Here is a 19,717-nt window from a genome sequence, read left to right as displayed (position 1 = left end):
ATTGACTGTTTTACTTTAACCGCAAAAAGTGTTAAGTGAAATAATTTTTAATTCGATTGGACCTGAGTCTCGTTTTGTTGGACTTGTTCTTCCGGGTTTGTATTTGTTGGTGAAGCAGCTTGTTCGACAGGCATACTCGTTATGTTTGTAGTATCTATTTGAACCATATCTTGATTTTGTTCAACAACAGGCTGATCAAAATTATGCACATACTCAGAAGTTTTCTTCTTTAGAGTCGAGTTCCACCTGTTCTTGATACAATTGTCTGTTCTACCTGGAAGAAGCTTTGCAATTTCTGCCCATTTTTTACCAAATTGTTGTACTGATTTAATTATAATTTCATCTTCTTCTTGCGTCAGAGGCCCTTTCTTAATTGACGGGTCTAAATGATTACACCATCTTTCACGACATTGTTTTGCAATACGACCTGGAAGTTGGTCAGCAAGAACAGACCATTTTGTAGGACCATTAGCTGCAACCCAAGCCATAATTGTTTTATCTTCTTCTAATGTCCAAGAACCACGCACAATTGAAGGATTAGCAACTTTTTTCCAATGAGCTAATACCTGCTTACTTGTTTTATTCGGAAAATGTGTAGCTATTTGTCCCCAATCTTCAGATTGATTCACAAGTATTTGTAGTAAGTCGTCTTCTTCTTGAGTCCATTTAGTTGATTTTGCCCTCATTTTATTTCTTGTTCTTGTTGGTGCAAGTGCTTGATGAGGCTCTTCTTGATGAACTTCAATAACTTTTGGGGCTTCTATTTGTTGTTGAAGCTCTTGATCACTATTCATTAAAAAATAAAGTTTCCCCTTAAAGAACCGTTTATTTTCTTTGAAATTTGAAGAACGTTAATCGACCATGAGACGATAGATACTCAATTTTGGCGCCTTTTTTTCTGAGAAAAACCGTCAAATTTTACAATGAAAAATTGAAATTTGCATAGGTTTTATTGACTGTTCTTTTTCCCGAGGAAAACAAGAACGGACAAAATTAATACAAGAACTGCCATGATGAATACAAGGGAAATAGGCTCATTAGTGTTTTTGGTGGCTATAATTTTCTGATCAATTCTTGATGTAATTATATAATCAGGAAAAACAAGACATGATGTAACAGGTTCACCATGAACACCTTTAGAGAGCTTCTTCCGTTTTAATGTTGGAAGATTCAATGTTAAGATATCTCCTTTACTTGTCGCTATTGCTAAAGTTTTATCATCAATTCCAATAGAATTAATGATTCCACTGATTGGTTGAAATGAGCGAATAAGTTTGAGGCCTTCAGAATACTCAAATTCGAAAACTGTTGATTGACGATTTTTTTGATTAAGTGCAAAATAAATCAATCTATTTTCACAGGAGACAATGGACCTTGGGCTTTGATCAATTTCTTGTGATTCAGAAACAACAGATAATCCTTTTTTAGGCTCGAGTAAATAAATTCGAGAATTTGCAGCTACTGCAATATATAATGAATCCTGTGTTTTATAAAACGTAGCTCTTGAATATTCTTTGGATGAGTCCGTATCTATTTCTTTCAAATCTGGCATTGATAGTAAACTTAATTTCCCATCTGCATCAACAGCAAGAACAAGTTTTCCATCTGGAGAAAAACAAAGCGTTCTGAATAGGTTCTTTTCCATTTTGGTATCATATGAAGCTTCTTCCTTTTCAAATGACTTTGAATATATTTTAATTTTTGGACCAACAGCTAATGCTATTATCTTTTTTTCATCACCTTCATACATTGCTGCTCCTGTTACAACGTTTTCTAATCTAATTTTTTCTTTTACATTTAAATTTCCGTTTTCTCCGATTTCAATAATATTAATACCATTTGGAATTCCACTTTTAAAACTTATTCCTCCACCACCGCATACGAGGAATGTATTGTCCTCGAATCCTTTACACATTGCATGAATTGGGAAATCAATTTCCAACATTCAATTGTCACTTTTGGCAGACGTCAATTGAATTTCTTTATTGTCACTTCACAAATTGCACATTTTTGATTACTTTACTCACATAACACACATCACCTTCATCCAACCAAATAGTGATGGAACTCTCATTCCGCAACTATAAGGTAAAGCACACATCAATAACATCAATAAACTTTTTTGCACAATATATTTGCGTATTTTTTATATAAATGACTTATCACAAAATGATCAAATTGTGAAATATTCAGCAAAAGATTTACAGTTCGAACATTCTCTGCTTAAGTCAAATAGTTCAACAGTTCGAACATTCTCTGCTTAAGTCAAATAGTTCAACAGTTTGAACATTCTCTGCTTAAGTCAAATAGTTCAACAGTTTGAACATTCTCTGCTTAAGTCAAATAGTTCAACAGTTCGAACATTCTCTGCTTAAGTCAAATAATTCAACAGTTTGAACATTCTCTGCTTAAGTCAAATAGTTCAACAGTTTGAACATTCTCTGCTTAAGTCAAATAGTTCAACAGTTTGAACATTCTCTGCTTAAGTCAAATAGTTCAACAGTTTGAACATTCTCTGCTTAAGTCAAATAGTTCAACAGTTTGAACATTCTCTGCTTAAGTCAAATAGTTCAACAGTTCGAACATTCTCTGCTTAAGTCAAATAGTTCAACAGTTTGAACATTCTCTGCTTAAGTCAAATAGTTCAACAGTTCGAACATTCTCTGCTTAAGTCAAATAATTCAACAGTTTGAACATTCTCTGCTTAAGTCAAATAGTTCAACAGTTTGAACATTCTCTGCTTAAGTCAAATAGTTCAACAGTTTGAACATTCTCTGCTTAAGTCAAATAGTTCAACAGTTCGAACATTCTCTGCTTAAGTCAAATAGTTCAACAGTTTGAACATTCTCTGCTTAAGTCAAATAGTTCAACAGTTCGAACATTCTCTGCTTAAGTCAAATAGTTCAACAGTTTGAACATTCTCTGCTTAAGTCAAATAGTTCAACAGTTTGAACATTCTCTGCTTAAGTCAAAATATGTAAAGTAATGCTATTTAAGTGGTTTACTTACCTAATGTACTTGATCTTCTTGACGCCACCCTCAGTGTACTGCTCTACGTAACCGTTTGTTGTCTCCAATTCCTGCGCCATCAGCCTTACCTTTTCCGGCGTTGTTATGAAGAATTCTCTCAAGTCCAAGATGACTGTGTTCTCCAAGTCGCTTAAGTTCATAGTTATTTCTCTCTTCAATATTCTACAAATGGAAGCCTTAATAGCGTCAGTTGTTTCGTACATGATAGTTGTGTGTGTTTCCTTCTTATCGAGTTTACTTTCGGACAACGCAGGCTTGATGTTAATTCTTTGGTTTTGTGAGAAGAAGTTTCTATTTAATCTAAACTTATCATTGTCATCCAACTTCTTTGGGTCTGCTGATTCATATCTATCCAATATTTTATTTGTTGCAGAGCTTAAGTTCAATACTATTTTACCTGCCATGTTTCTATTACCTAATAAATCGCACATTTCAGAGAACTTCATGCCATCTTTCTTCTCTGCTGTTGTAGATAATATATAACTTGTTGGTACATCGCAAACGATTTGATAAGTTCTTGGGATTGCTGACTTAGCGTTTTTAGGAATTTGTAACTTAAATTCAACTGTCGTAGCAGTGGAAAGTAATAATAAGTTATGTGTTGGATGCTTAGTCTTATAATATTGTACAAACTCACGATTCGCTTCCGAGATAGTTGTCGGCATATTCTTTTCTTCATCTTTCGGTAATGGGAAGCTTTGACCATTAAAGACTAATGGTGAGATTTGTAATTCGGATGTCATTTGTTTGTTTTGTGATTTATATGTCTTAAAGTCTTCTTCGAATGTGAATGAATCATTAAGTTGTTTAATATATTGGTCATATCTTTCTAAGAATTTATGTGATACCTTATTACGGATTGCACTAATGACTGGTAATTCTAAATCTGGAAGCTTCTTCTTGATCTTAATCAAACGACGCATGAACATTGCTTCATAAATAACTTCAAATGGTTTCTTCTCTGTTGTAATATCACAGAAGTATGCAACAAGATTTGCAAACTTCTCAATTGGAATACTCTTATATTCACTACGAATAATAGAGTCAATATATACATTGAAGTTTTGCTTAATATCAAATTTGTCATTGTTCCATGCTTTGGTAATGGCTTCTTTAAGTGTGGCTGCTGCTTTCTTGACAACTGGTGCATTAGCAATGGTGGTGAAGACTGTGTTATATGGTACAACATGTTTCATGGTAACTTCCATAAGCTGCGAGATTGACGTTGGGATATCTTGCTTCTTAGCTTTAGAACCTGCAGCTGGTGGTTCGAAGTTTGGTATAAGCTTAAGCATTTCGTTCTGAATGAATGTGGCGCATGAGTTGTAAAGGTTTTCAATGTCAATTGAGAAGCGTTGATATGTTTCAACAAGCCACTTAAGAGGACGGCAATCTTGTTCAACTAATGCACTGGCAATAAGTGGTTCTCTGCCTTCAAGGAAGTTGGATTCACGTGAGATAACTAAGACATTGAAACAGATGAATAATATCTTTTGGGCATCTTCGGCATTTAAGAATTCTTGAAGAAGATTTTGTTCATGGTTGATTTGATCTTCAATGATTTTGAGATAATTGGAGAAGGAATTACTGCCAAACTTGTTGACATAGAAATCATCATAAAATTTTTTGGTTTCTTCGACAAATTTATCAAAGAAACTCTCAAAGATTTTGATGTTGGCTTCGTTCTTGAAGTTGTAGAACATTTTGACAAGATTCTTGGCATATGATAAATCAATTTCTTCCTTCCTTCGAAGTGTCGTAATGTCTTTGATAATGCCATCAATCGTCATCTTGATAAGGTTCTTATCACTGAGGACACCTTGGAGGAACTTCTCACGGATAAGAGTTAATGTACGTTGTGGAATAGTTGATTCATAATGACGATCCAAAAGCATACAGAACTTCGGGAGAATAAGGCAGTAGTTCTCAAAATCACTGAAAATGTTACTGAAACGGACGATAAGTGGATTTCCTGCAAGTTGGGAAAGTTCATCCTTATAAGTTTTGAAGTGTGCAGTGATAAGATCTGATAGGCCATCTTCAAGTTTGCGGAAATCACCGTTTGAAATGAGGGAATGAACTGCCATATGAAGATAACTCATACTCAAACCAGATTGCTTTCGACTAAGCGTATCTTGGATACCTTTGGATACGATGTTCCATGGGTCATCAGCCAATTTCCTCTTCTGAATCCTTGGGCGTGGCATTTAAAATATGATATAATAGCCACTCAATTTTTAATTCAATCATCGACGGTTATGAAAAGTGACAAATAGGCAAAATTTGTTGTTATGTCGATCATTTTCAATTCAATTTCAAGACCACCGTTAACTCACTAAATGATGAAGAAATCCAATTTTTGTATAAAAAAAAAAATAATTTTTTGAGCTATTTTGTGTGTTGATTTATTAAAGAGCTTCGTTTCCTCCAAAAATTTAATAATTTTTAGAACATTCAAATCAATATAATATTTACAAAATACAATGAATTGAAAGAAATATTAAAAACAAAATTTATAATTTCTATTTACAAATACAATTCATTCATTTAAATACGGCTGCAGCGTTGATGTTAAAGTATTCAAGCCCGATTCCACTTCTTCTTGCAGCACAGCGTATACTGGATGCGTTGCCACAAACTGCGCGTGTAGCTTCACAGCCTTTGCGTTTGTTTCCAAAAATTTTCTAAAGACTTTTCGTAACTTTTGTTTCTCTTTGTTATCTTCTCCTTCACTTAAGAACACCTCTGCAATCTTTTTTGGTCCTTCGTTTACTTGGACTACCAAAGAACCTTGAAGTTTTGGTTGCAAACCGATTGGGTCATTTCTAATTATATCTTCTTCTATTGAATCCACTTGTTTCTTAATGTTTTGAGTCCAATACTCGATAGGGGTAAACATTTCTTTCACTATATTTTCTTCTGGTATTTCTACCCGTTTAATTATATAAGGCATTGGGTGAGGTGATATGAAAATTGTACGTTTCATATAGAAACTTTCTATTGAATTTTGAGACCCCTTTGAAAACGGCACATCAAAGTAAAACATTGAAATATTGTTATTTTGATCGAAAACCGTCATCCGTTTTTTGATGTCTTTTGACGTAAAATATTGTTGTATTGATTTAATATGAACGTAAAATTTATCCTTTTCTGTTTTATTTAAGTCCAATTCTTCACCATCATTTAATACAATGACATCTTTTTCATTTTCGAAATATTCCATAAAACTATTTTTAATTTTTTTTGATATTTCCCATAAATTCATTAAATTTATTTCACGATAAATGAAATTCTTTCGTTTAATTCCATCGAAAAATTGTATTCGATAATAATTACCGAAATTCCTATCATTGGAAACATTTAAATCCGAGATAATTTGATAAGATAATGAACCATTAACATAATTATCCTTTAATAATAACCATAAATGTCTTTTCTTCACGATTATATTTAAAATGTTTTGTATCATTGAAGATAATTCGAACAAATTCGAACTTTTACAATTATTTATGGCTTCATTAAACAAATATATAATTCCATATTCATTAAAATATTTGGAAGTACAAAACCCTTTTAACTTAGGGATATCATTCACTATTTCTTTCGGACAAATTTCCGATGAAATTGATGAATTTATAATACAAAACTTTTTCGCCGGATTTTTCATGTTAAAAAAGTCTGGAATTCGTTTTAACTTTGTTAAATATTCACATATTAACGCAATCGATGTAATTTGTGCAATGATTGCTTCATGATAATATTGATTCTCTATTTGATATTTAGTTAGTTCTAATAATATTTCGAGACGTGCATCAGGAGAATCCTTTAAAAGTTCAGCTTTTTCATATAACAAATTGGAATATATATCGAAATTTGTTTCTTTGTTTAATACATTTAATTGATTTTCGATTTTATATAACTTTTTTATTAATTTATGATATATTGAAGTTTTAGAATTGTTTAAAATGTTTTTTGTTATTGAGTTAATTTTATATAATGAACGAGAAATTAATGAATTAATTCGATTGTTTGTCCCAAATTTGACTTTTTCGATTTGTGAAAATTTATTAATAACTTCGAAATTTGATTTTGATGAGAATTTAATTAATTTATTAATTATATGTTTTAAATTCGAGTTTTCATCATTAAATACAATTTGCGTTAAATTTTCGGCAAAATTTACTAAAGTTTTTTGGAATTGTTTTATTAGTAATGGAGGAATATTAATATCTGAGAAAACTATTAATATTTTGTTAAAAGTTTTTGAGTTTAATGAAACATTTGATAACTTTAATATTAATGCTTGAATAATAAATGATAATGAATCGAATATTTTTATATAATCTGTTTTATTCTCTTCGATTAAATTATTAGTACTAAATAAATTATTCCGATTTGCCATTTTTAATGAAGCGAATCTTCTTGTTCGAGTTTGATGTTCTGCATGTAAAACAAATGTTTGATCACCATTTAAATTATTTAACATTGCTTTTGTTATATTTTCTGTTGATGACATTTTATTTGTTGTTAATTGTATTTCTTTTAATTCTTTTTGAGTTAATTTTGTAGAATATTTTAATAATATTAATGCAGATTTTATTAATTTTTTCTTTTTAAGTTTACTTTTCGAATAATAAAATATATAATGTGCTACTACAAATATATATATTAAATAAGATTTCGAAGGACATTTTCTAAAAATTATTTCATTTTTTCCAATTAATTCTAATAATGGTATTAATAAAGGAGCAATAATTACATGTTCATTATAATTAAATTGTAATAATAAATTAAATATATTTCGAAATAATTCATTTGTATGTTCATATATATTCATAGCTGATTCGATATGTGGTAAAAATATGTTTATAAATAATGATGAATTCTTTATATAATTAATTGGTGCTATTAAATATAAAAATATTTTTGGAGAAATAAATGTTTGAAATATATCTCGAAAACATTCTCGATCGAACAAATTCGAATTATTTTTTAGGTTTAAATTCGCTAAATGATTTTGTATCATTTTACATATTAATTCATGATCTAAAACATCAAATAAGTCCTTATAAAAATAGAACAAATATTTGTTTAATGTGGTCCCAATAGTTTGTCGACTATCTCTAAATAATGGTAAATAACTTGATAATTGTGATGAAATAGATAATAATGTTTTCGAGTCAACACTTTCTTTTGAGATTAATATCGATTTCGTGATTAACTCTAATAGAAACCAACAATTAATAAAGTCGGGACGTTTCTGTGAGAATTCATTATTCTTTAAATAGTTTTTCCACATTGGTATAAATCGTTGATGAAAAGTTTTCTCTTCTTCATGTCGTAATGCGCAAAACTTTAAATAAAATATTAAGTATTGTGATTCTTGATGATTTCGATCACGTTGAAACACTGATAATATTTGGATTAATCCATTAAATCCATTATTATCATTATTGTTAATATTAGTGATCATTTTATCAAGTACTGAATATAAATGTGGTATTAACAAATTATATTCCGTTGGCTTTAATTGCGTTAATTTGTTCTTAAATATGTTCGTGATTTGTAAATCACTTGAATAAATATTACTATTTAAGATAATATTAAATGAGAAAAAATTGTTCTCTAACGCAGTAACAATTTCATTATCATTTAAATATGAAATTCCTGAATTATGAATTCCATTATTAATAAATGAGCCATCTTCTTTAAATAAATTATATATCGATGTGCCACACGAAATTTTGTTAGTTTTGGCTTTAGGTTTAACTGACGCATGATAAAACTTTATGAATAATTTTGTGTTTGTCGTTAAAGTTAATGGTAATTGTGCAATAATGTCCTCACTAAAATATGGCGTTTCTTCATGATATTGACAATGAGTAATAAATATGTCACTTCCTTCAAAGCATTTTATAGGTTTCCCATCACTAACAATTTGAATTTCTGCTACAATATTTCGCCCATGAATATGTCGTGGAAATTTGAATCTTGCTTGAATTGGTTGGATAACTAATTCATTTACAAAAGTTAATAATGGAGATACTGGAAAGCTAAATCGATGTTGAAGTTTAGGGATTTGTGGATTCTCTTTGCTGATTTTAAACTGAACTTCAAACGGTATCGGTTTATCTTTTGAATGAACTGAATTTGAAAGGGCGGTTGTTAAGAAAAAGTCGGAGACCGTTTGTGTGCTGAAAAAGTTGGTGAATTTGAATGGAGTTGAATCACAAGTTGGCAAAACAGTATATGGTCTCCATGCCCATGCAAATGTGATTAATGTCCATTTTTGATTACATTGATGAAGATCATTTAACGCAGCGTTTCTTGCTGAGCTCCCACTTTTCTCATAATATTTAGTAAGTGATGAACCGGCTGATTTTAATAAAAGCCTATCAAGAGATACAATTATAGCAATGCGTTTGTGCGATTGTGTATGTGGTATTGACATAGATGTAGGGCCATTAATAATTGTCGGTTGAATTAATTCCATTAAGCTTTTTTCACAATTATCAGCGCTAGGAAGAAAACGCCAAATAGCCGAAAGTTTTTTATGCTTGTCAAGATCCCATAAAAAAACATTAATAACAATGGGTTCAATAATTGGTGATGTTGAAGAAAGTGTGTCAAAGGTAAGAGTATAATATAGAATTTGTCCTGGTTTTAAAATTCCTACATCTGTTCTTTGATCTTGAAGTGGTGGAGGAAATTGATTTTTTGTAAAAACTGAAACTAAAGGAGGTGACCTTTTAACAATTTCATCTAAATCTTCTGGAGCATCTTCAGGTAGTTTACTAGAATCATATGTGAATAAATTATATTGAGGTGAACAATCTGATAAATTTGATGGATTTGGATATGAATAATTTCTGTTCACGACAACAGATGGTGCTTCAAAAAAGGTAATCCCGGGATGATCAAAATTACTTGGATAATTAATTCCAGATGATTTCCAAAGAGCTGGCCCTTTAGAAACAGAGATTTTGGACTCAGTAAGACCATGGCGAGCAAACAAATCGTTGTTTGAATGTGCCCAAGATTCAAGCTGAGAATGAAGTGTGGAAGGTTGCATCTCGAAATTATCCTAAAGAAAACGTTAAAATCCACAAGATTAAACGGTCGTTCAGACACAATACTTTTTAAAAAAAATTCGATAGCATATTGTACAAGCGAAAATTGGTAGATTCGGAAGCGGGTGATCAATATTCCCAATAAGAAATCCCAATATATATATAGCAACTACATGAATGTAAATGATGATAACATTTCCTTTGCATGTGGTTATCAAGGGGATCATTTACAAATGATCGTTTTGCTTTGAAAAAGTATTACATCGCGCACAATTAAATGGAAAGTGACAAAATTCAAAAGGAAAAGAAAATTTTAAAAAATCATTATATCTTAATCTAATTTTGTCTAATTCTATTCATTTGCCAGCGGTTTAAATATATATGAAACATTATAAATAATTCAAAAATTCAATGTACTACTCAAGATAAACATATTGTGCTTGTTTAAAATATGAAATATCTTTCTTTTGCTTTCTGTAAAAAAATGCATTTTTACCATAATATCTCTAAATTTCCATTTTTTTCTTTGATATAATTTGTCATTTACTTTTCTTGTAATGTGTTTATTGTTTGGATAAAAATTTTGTATAGGAGCCAAAGAAAAAAAATAATAAAAATCATCTTTTTATGAAATCCGTTGTTTCTCGATAATTCTTGGATTTAATAGTTTAACTTATATTATTTACATATGTTATTAGAATTTTCATATTGGCGTAATATTTCAACAATTTCAGGATGACTATAATTAAGTGCATTCATAAGGGCTGTACTAAATAATTTAAATAATTACCAGATACAATGAAAAAATATGAAGTTATTCAAATAAATTTTAGTTATAATAAACAAATATCTTTAGAACTAATATCAATTCCTTTTTGTTTAAGAAGTAATTTAACAATTTCTATATGACCATTTCTAGATGCAATCATAAGTGCTGTATAAAACATTTAAAATAATTTCCAAATATTATCTTGAAATATAAAATTATTAAAATAAATTTTAAATAAAACAAATAATTATCTTTAGCATTAATATCAATTCCTTCTTGTTCAAGAAGTAATTTAACTATTTCTGTATGACCTTTTTCAGATGCTAAAATAAGTGCTGTATTAAATAATTTAAATAATTTTTAAATATTATTTTGAAATATAAAATTATTAAAATAAATTATAAATAAAACAAATAAATATATTTAGCATTAATATCAATTCCTTCTTGTTCAAGAAGTAATTGAACTATTTCTATATGACCATTTTCAGATGCAAACATAAGTGCTGTATTAAATAATTTACATAATTTCCAAATATTATTGTGAAATATAAAATTTTATAAATAAATATTTCCTTTAACATTAATATCAATTCCTTCTTGTTCAAGAAGTAATTTAACTATTTCTGTATGACCTTCATAAGATGCTAAAATAAGTGCTGTATCAAATAATTTAAATAATTTCCAAACATTATATTGAAATATGAAATTATGAAAGTCAACATAAAATGAAAAAAATATATGTTTTTAGCATTGATATCAATTCCTTTTTGTTCAAGAAGTAATTTAACTATTTCTGTATTATTATTTCTAATTGCTATATGAAGTGCAGTTACAAATAAATAAAATAATTTCCAAATATTATTTTGAAATAAAAAACTGTTAAAATAAATATTAAATAAAACACATAAATAGTTTTATCATTAATATCTATTTCTTTTTGTTCAAGTAGTAATTTAACTATATCTATAAATCCTTTTGAAGATGCCCATATAAACATTGTCAAAAGTAATTTAAGTAATTTCCAAATATTATTTTGTAATTTTAAATTATTCAAATGAACTTCAAGTAAAACAAATAAATATCTTTAGCATTAACATCAATTCCTTTTTGTTCAAGAAGTAATTTAATAATATTTAAATGTGAATATTGGAATGCCTTTGTAAGTGCTGATCTCAACATATGGAATAAATTTCAAAATTTATTTTAAAATATAAAATTATTAAAATAAATAATAAACAAAAAAATTCAACATTTTTAGCATTTATATCAATTCCTTTTTGTTCAATAAGTAATTTAACTATATTTATAAATCCATTTGATGACGCAATCATAAGTGCTGTTTCAAATATTTGAAAATATTTCCAAATATTATTTTAATATATAAAATGATTTAAACAAACATTAAACGAAATATACAAACATTTTTAACATTAACATCAATATCCTTTTGTTCAAGAAGTAATTTAACTATTTCTATATCATTATTTAAAGTTGAACAAATAAGTGCTGAGTTAATTAAATTAAATAATTTCCAAATAATATAAAGAAATATTAAAAAATAATTGAAGCAAATATGATATGAAACAAAAAAATTCCTCTTTTATTAATATCAATGCCTTTTTGTTCAAGAAGTAACTTCACAAGTTCCATATTACCTTTTTCAGATGCAAGAATAAGTGCTATTCTAATAAGTAAGAATAAATACCAAATAAAATTTTAAAACCCAAAATTATTAATATAAATATTAAATATAAAAAATGATTTCCCATAGCATTAACATCAATTCCTTTTTGTTCAAGAATATATTTAACAAGTTCTATATTTCCTGATTCTACAGCAAAAACTAAAATATTATTTGGGATTTGATATTTATGAAAGAAATATTTAATAAGATATAAATTTCCTAATTTTGCTGTTTCAGTAATAATAGATTCACTGATCCTCATTTGTTCTTCCAAAAAGAAAAGAATTTCATAATTTCCATAGGTAATACATAAATATTCTAAAACATCAATTTTTTCTTCAGTTTTTTCTGTTTTATTTTCATATATATATTTAAAGATATCATTTCGATGAAATTCAATTGCAATTTTACATGCTTCTTCAAATGTTGAATGATTCTGTTCACATAAATGAATTATTTCTAAGTTTCCACCAGCAACTGCATATTTACCTGTGTTTTCTATTTTTGCTCCATTCATAAGTAAATATTTAAAACATTTAATAGATCCAAAGAATGCTGCATAATCAATTAATGAAACATTTTTTACATTAATAAATGAACATCTTTCATAAAGTGATGGTTCAATTTTCTGATTAAAATCAAAATCATCTTGTGATGATATTTCTTGAAGCTTTTCTAATTCATCATTTCGAATTATTTTTGTCATTTTATTTGGATTGATTCCTTCTTCAATTAATTTCTTATGAAGTTCCCAATCATTCTTTTTGAGCATATCTTCGTTGTTTGAAAAGAATTTGGAAAATTGATTGGCTTTTATTGATTCACTAATCTCTTTATTTGACATGTAATGGGCAAAACATAAAGAAATGTTATGTATTGATTGTTTATTTGGACATATGAAAAGTTTTTTAATCATATTATCATGAATATTATCGTTATCAATTAAATTTCTTACTTTCATTTGTTCAATTAGAAAATATGCTTCTTGTGATTCAATATCTGATATATAATTAATAAAAATCTTTAATATTTTGAAAATATTTTTGTTCATTTCTTCTTCTCTTAATTGTATAGATTCCAAAAATTTGAGGTATAAATCATATGATTTATTTGGTGTTGAAAAATATGCAAAGTAAACCAAACTTCCTATTATAAAATTATATGAATAGGGATGATTTATATCGAATAATTTCATTATTTTATCGATTGATGAATCAAGATTTCTTTCTGTTAAATTAAATATAATTCGTTCAAGAGAAACAAGTAAATTAACATATGCGATAGATTCATTGTTATCCCTCTTTTCACCTTCTATAAAGTTTATCGTAGAATTCATTATAGATGTCTTGAAGTGATACCGATATTTCAAGTCCCCCTAATTTTAAACGATCACATTTAACAGAAACACACTCCCAAAAATTGGAAGGTTTATAAATCATTTAAAAAGTGATTAAAAAGAAGAAAAATGTTAATATTAATTAGATGAATTTTTTAACGATTAGACTTGGCAATGCGCTCAAGTTCATCCTTCTTACGGACAGCATAGCTATCGTTTGTGTTTCCTGAAGCTGCAATGAGTTCATCAGCAAGGCACTCAGCGATTGTTTTAGATGAGCGGAAAGCTGACTTACGAGCACCCTCTGTTATGAGAGCAAGTGATTGATTGATACGACGAAGTGGAGAAACATCGCATGCTTGACGACGAACTGTACCTCCAACACCGATACGTGTTGAATCTTCGCGAGCGCCACAATATTGAACAGCCTTAACAAAGACGACAAGTGGGTTTTCACCTGTTACTAAATTGATAAGATCAAATGCTTGGCGAACGATGCGGATTGCCATAAGTTTCTTACCTGCATTACGACCGTGACACATGAGATAGCAAACGAAACGCTCAACAAGTGGGCAATTTACCTTGTGAAATTGTTGATGTTGATAACGTCCTGCAGTATGTGGAAGGATAACTTGTTGCTTTTCGTGGACTGAGATGTAATCAACAAGGGCTTTGTCGAGTTGTTCAAAATCAATATCGGAATAAGACCATTTTCCGAAGAGCTTTACGTCTTGCATGAAAAAGGAAAGCCAAACAAAGATAGTCAAAACGTACAACCACCCAAACGAACGTTTAATATGTTAATAGAAGAAAATTAAATTGGGATGTGCTTAATAAAACAGTGAGTTTTCATATCTTACACTAATTAAAACATTTGGATATAAACAAAAAGAGTTGATATTAAAACCAAAAACATTATATTAATTTTATTTGCAATTTACATATGTTTTTATCAATCAACAACAGTCGCTTTTATGTGTTGGTGAGTTATTTTGTTTTTCTTCAAATAGTTTCTTTTCTTCATTTTTATCGGAATTACAAATTTGTTCAAAAACGGAATGAAACAAATCTTCAACACCTTCACCTGTTTTTGCTGAGGTAAAAAATATTTTAAAGTTTAAAGAATTTGCATATGCATTTGCACTTTCCCTCGAAACAGGAGATTTGCAATTTTGTATGTCCACTTTGTTACCAACAATATAAATAAGTGGATTTGCATCAGAAGAATTCTCTCGAATTTCATTTAGCCACATGTTAAGATTGTTAAAAGTTTCTTGTGCCATTATATCATAAACACATATAAATGCTTGGGAGCCCCTATAGTAAAGTGGTAAAACAGATCTATAAGCTTCCTGCCCTGCCGTATCAAAAACATTAATGACGGCTTTGCGTCCGCTGGAAGAAAGATATTTGAATGTGTCAAAATTTGCACCAATTGTTGGGAAGTGATTTTCATTGAAAATCGAATACCTATAACTAGTAACAAGGCATGTTTTTCCCACTCCACTATCACCGATTAGAGCAACTTTAGCTCTTAGTTCATGCTGAAGTTCTTCTTTTTGCATTTTTTAAAATGATCTGATTCAATTTATAGTGGTTGCATTCAATGATTTTTTGCCCACCATTGAAATTTAACGGTTTTAGCACAAGGGAAGTGAACAAAAATTTTCTTTTTATTTTTTATTAAAATCGAACGTGACGGGTTAAGCAAAACATTCATAAATACTAACAATTAATCGTATAGGTTTGATTGAATATTGAAGATTTATCATCAATTTTTAAATTTAAAGATCTTGTTCAAAAGTTAGCTACAACATTTACCCTCCTTTGTTTGTTCCTTTCGTTCAATTGTTTTCTCACATTCAAAACGTTCTTTTTTACATATGTCTAGGAAAATGGAATTAAATATTTCCTCTACTCCTTCACCAGTTTTCGCAGAAGCAATGAATAACTTAGCGTCAAGATTTAAAGATGACACATATTCATGTGCTTCTGATGAAGAAACTGTCTCTTGACATTGATAAATTAAATCATTTTTGTTTCCAACAATATAAATAATGGGATTTGAACTGCTTGAATACTTATTTATTTCGTCAAGCCAAAACCCAATATTTTCAAAAGTGATTATAGAGTTTATACTATAAACACAAATGAATGATTGAACTTGTTTAAAATAAATAGGCAAAATACCTCTGTACATCTCTTGCCCTGCTGTGTCAAAAACATTGAAGGTAACTTTGCGCCCATTGTAATGATATGGAAAAGTTTGAAAAGATACTCCTATTGTTGAATGACGTTCTTCCTTGTAGGTTGAATACTTGAACCTTTCGACAAGGGATGTTTTTCCTACCCCACTGTCACCAACTAAGGCAATTCCAGCTCTTAATTCGGGTTGTGTGTCTTCCGTTTTTTTGGCATGTACGATAAGATTTTAATATTCAATTTTTTCGGTTATTTCAAAATCAATGGAAATTTCCATACAAAAAGTTAATAACCGGGAAATATTTGAATAATAAATCACGGTTTTTAAACCGTCGTGCAAAATACCCTGTTTCCTACAATTCGCGAATTCTATCGTTGGAACGATAGGAATTTAAGATTTTCACGTATATTTCGAATTTCACGATTTCACGACGCCTAATTTGCATGTATATCACATTAAAAGTACTAATGGATCTTATGGGCAAAGTTAGAAAGAATTTTTTAAAATTTGAAATTATCTGATATCAGATATGAAAATCTAAAAAAAGCCAAAAATTCAATAACAACAATGCAGTTGTTCTCGGTATACTGTTTTTTAATTATTCTAGTAAAAATTTGATCAAAATTGTTTATTTATTTCAAATTGATTGATAGATTGACCATGCTTCGTTCAAAACATCAGAATTAAGGTGTTCCCATGCCCATATAAGTACTTGAACCGCATATTTCATCCCGATTTTTTTGCCCGGATTTTCATGAATAAATCGATGAATACTATCTTTGGCAACGTTCTTCAAACACCCAAAAACGCGATAATCGAGTGGTTGGTATTTATCTGTTGATCCAGCAGGAATAAAGAACATTTTTATGTTCAATGCATTTGCCAATTGCATGGACATAGTTGTCTTGTGAACTGGAAATTGGTCAATGATTAGATACAACGTGTCATCATCACTATATTGTTGTCTAAGCCATATTAAGTAACTTTCGAAATTATCTTGTTCCATCCATCCTGATTCGCTATGGGCTGACATGTGATATGAAATATCACCAAGTTGTGTTCGTTCAACTAATTCGGTCATGAATAATGGGAGCTTGGTGCCAGCGAATGTGATCGAGGCCATTACAGTAATCATTTTTTTCTCTGAATCTGAAACTTTGATGTCAATTGCATCTGATCCAGAATCTGCCCATGTAGTTATCGAAGAGGGCAAGATTTTCCAGGAAGTTTCATCAGCATTTATGATCCTATTTGCTGGTTTGCTTTCAATTAATTCTTTGACTTCATTGATCCATTTATCGATTTCCATATCTTTGACCTTTGGTCTTCTCCTGTACCGAGCTCGCCTACTACTCAGTTTATTGCGCTTTTTAAAATCAGTTACAAACTTAGGACTGAACTTCACATCAAGGATTTCATCATCATCCATATGCTTTTCAAGAAATCCTTGAGATGCGAGGTTAACGAAGTCTTTGTTTTGAAACAAAAACCCTAGCGTTATAAAATTAAATCGGATGTAATCAGCAATTGATTTTTCTTCAGCATCGGTAAATATACGATGATGAATCCCGTGAACTGAGCTGTCGTAAGGTCGCCATGCTTTGTTAAGTTCCCACTTGTGGTACCACCCACGAATGGTAGATTCTGGAATATTGAATTGTTTGCTTAAATCTGTTATTGTTCCTCTTGTTTTATTTGGAAAGAGATCGAAAACTAGGTCACATATTTCCTTGTGTCTATAATAATCTCGATGAGGTAAGTGAATAAAGTGCAATAGGGGTGGGGGTTAGGCGCTTTTTCTTAATTCAATTACGACCGTTATCTGAGGACGTTTAAAAATAAAAATTTTTTTCTCGGTCCCTATCTTGCGGAGGACGTTAGTGGTACCTCAGTCAAGATTATATTACCGAGAAAAAAAATATTTTTTGGACCATTAAAATTGGTCTATCGTTCGGAATTGAATACTTTATTTTCACTTTTGAATTCATTTTGATCGTAAACCGTACTTTTTTTTTTTGGACCACTAACAAAGTTAGTCAATATGCCATTCAATTTTGTGGTACCTTAAAAATAATTTAAGGTTAAAAATTGTCAAAATTGAATTCTTTTATTTCAGAATTCCTTTGTCTAATTGACCCATTAGACGTATGTCCTCAGCACTTTTTATCTCTACTTCATCAAATCGGCGTTTAATGGCCTCCTGATCCTCGCTGTTCGGAAAACACTGTTCAATAGAGAAATTACTTGTAACTATTAGAAACCAACGGCCAGGATCTAATGTCATTGCTGATCCTTTTACTTCCCCCTGGAAAGGGTAACGATCTCCCCAGTCCTTCAACTGATCGACTAAGACACTTTTATTTGGGTTCATTTCATCTAAGACCACAACCTCTGCTTCATCATTGTGGAACCCATCCCACCACTTATTGAGATTTTTCTTGTACACTTTATTTAAATTCGTAGCTTGCTGTCTCGCCCACCGGCTCTTTCCTGTTCCTGGCGGCCCATATATCCATTTATTTTTACTCTTTAGATTTCCATTCCATACGTTTTCTGTTTTCTCGTGTCTCAGTTTGTACTCATTGAGCTTATTGTAATGGTGAAATGCCTGGTAAGGCCATTTTGCTTCGAACTCAATCCAAGGCATTGTTATAACATCATTTAGCATCTCTCTTGTTTTTTCAATCTTATTTCGTTCATTCTCAATCGCTCCAATTGGACTACCTATTTCTAATATTTCGACACCAGTTTTGGTACAATATTTGTAGTTTGAAACCTCAGATCCTCTAGCAATATCAATGAAACAGCCATGTAATTTACTAGTTATTGTATTTTTATGAAGTTTTGAAGATAATCTAAAATAAAATTGTATATGAGGAGTGCCTGTAGAAGGGGCAAACTCCTTTTCTGCGATAAGGTATTTGATATTGAGTTCTTCTGATACGTTTTTCAACACGATTTGCCAATCTTCTGGAGGATTATTAAGGGTTCCAACCCATCTGCAAGCTCTCGGATTAATCTGACTTATACTCCTATCACCATCGACATTAATTCTAACATTATTCTTTTTAATACATCTCTTTGCTCCCATTATATAAAGTGAAATTAATTTTTTGGCATTTATTTCTCAGATTTTGGCATTTTTTCAATTAAATTTGGCATTCTTTTTAGATTTTATTTATGCCATCACTTTTCTAAATAAAGTATTCAATTGATATTAGTAAATAATAAATTTTATAATAAATAAGGAATAAGCAAGTTCCTACTTGACACTAATGTGGGAATATCATTTTTATTTTTCAACAAATGGAATATGAAGAATCCTTTGATAATTTTAACTTCAGTGACAATGATTTTGATTTTAATAATGTTTATCCTGAATCCTTACATTCGGAAGACGATGAAAAACCGTATCCAATACCTCCTCCAGTATTTACTCCCCCTGCTCCATGTCTTATGCCAGACTCCGAAGGACAAGTTAAATCCATATATTTCAGTAATGTTGGCCTACTTAAGGGCTTTATTAAGGAGAATCCTCAGTTGGTTGAGAATTGGGTTATTGTTCTCCCAATCATCTCAATAGGTGCCATCCGTTATGATCGTCGCCGTAAGGATGTTCCTTC

At 30.1% G+C, this 19,717-nt stretch overlaps 6 protein-coding genes across 6 annotated transcripts; all 6 read right to left on the bottom strand.

The window, feature by feature from the left end:
• Window positions 1-47: 47 nt before the first annotated feature.
• Window positions 48-794, bottom strand: GO595_001868 (Myb-like DNA-binding domain containing protein; the record flags this gene model as incomplete). Its single annotated transcript, XM_067914714.1, has 1 exon — window positions 48-794. One exon carries the CDS (start codon window positions 792-794, stop codon window positions 48-50), a length of 747 nt encoding a protein of 248 aa, XP_067777554.1.
• A 155-nt stretch (window positions 795-949) lies between these two features.
• GO595_001867 (uncharacterized protein) lies at window positions 950-1,945 on the bottom strand (the record flags this gene model as incomplete). Its single annotated transcript, XM_067914713.1, has 1 exon — window positions 950-1,945. The coding sequence occupies one exon, from the start codon at window positions 1,943-1,945 to the stop codon at window positions 950-952; it is 996 nt and encodes a 331-aa protein (XP_067777553.1).
• Window positions 1,946-3,005: 1,060 nt separating this feature from the next.
• Window positions 3,006-5,237, bottom strand: GO595_001866 (nuclear pore complex subunit; the record flags this gene model as incomplete). Its single annotated transcript, XM_067914711.1, has 1 exon — window positions 3,006-5,237. The coding sequence occupies one exon, from the start codon at window positions 5,235-5,237 to the stop codon at window positions 3,006-3,008; it is 2,232 nt and encodes a 743-aa protein (XP_067777552.1).
• Window positions 5,238-14,046: 8,809 nt separating this feature from the next.
• On the bottom strand, window positions 14,047-14,628 carry GO595_001865 (40S ribosomal protein S5; the record flags this gene model as incomplete). Its single annotated transcript, XM_067914710.1, has 1 exon — window positions 14,047-14,628. One exon carries the CDS (start codon window positions 14,626-14,628, stop codon window positions 14,047-14,049), a length of 582 nt encoding a protein of 193 aa, XP_067777551.1.
• A 2,103-nt stretch (window positions 14,629-16,731) lies between these two features.
• GO595_001864 (DDE superfamily endonuclease containing protein) lies at window positions 16,732-17,523 on the bottom strand (the record flags this gene model as incomplete). The annotated part of the gene is made up of 1 exon (XM_067914709.1): window positions 16,732-17,523. The coding sequence occupies one exon, from the start codon at window positions 17,521-17,523 to the stop codon at window positions 16,732-16,734; it is 792 nt and encodes a 263-aa protein (XP_067777550.1).
• Window positions 17,524-18,201: 678 nt separating this feature from the next.
• GO595_001863 (replicase) lies at window positions 18,202-19,185 on the bottom strand (the record flags this gene model as incomplete). Its single annotated transcript, XM_067914708.1, has 1 exon — window positions 18,202-19,185. The coding sequence occupies one exon, from the start codon at window positions 19,183-19,185 to the stop codon at window positions 18,202-18,204; it is 984 nt and encodes a 327-aa protein (XP_067777549.1).
• Window positions 19,186-19,717: the final 532 nt, after the last annotated feature.

Source organism: Histomonas meleagridis, assembly GCF_020186115.1.
Source record: "Histomonas meleagridis strain 2922-C6/04-10x chromosome Unknown contig_16, whole genome shotgun sequence".
Taxonomy (NCBI): Eukaryota; Parabasalia; order Tritrichomonadida; family Dientamoebidae; genus Histomonas; species Histomonas meleagridis.
Note: the sequence above shows the minus strand (reverse complement) of the source record. Positions and strands in the feature narration are given on the sequence as shown.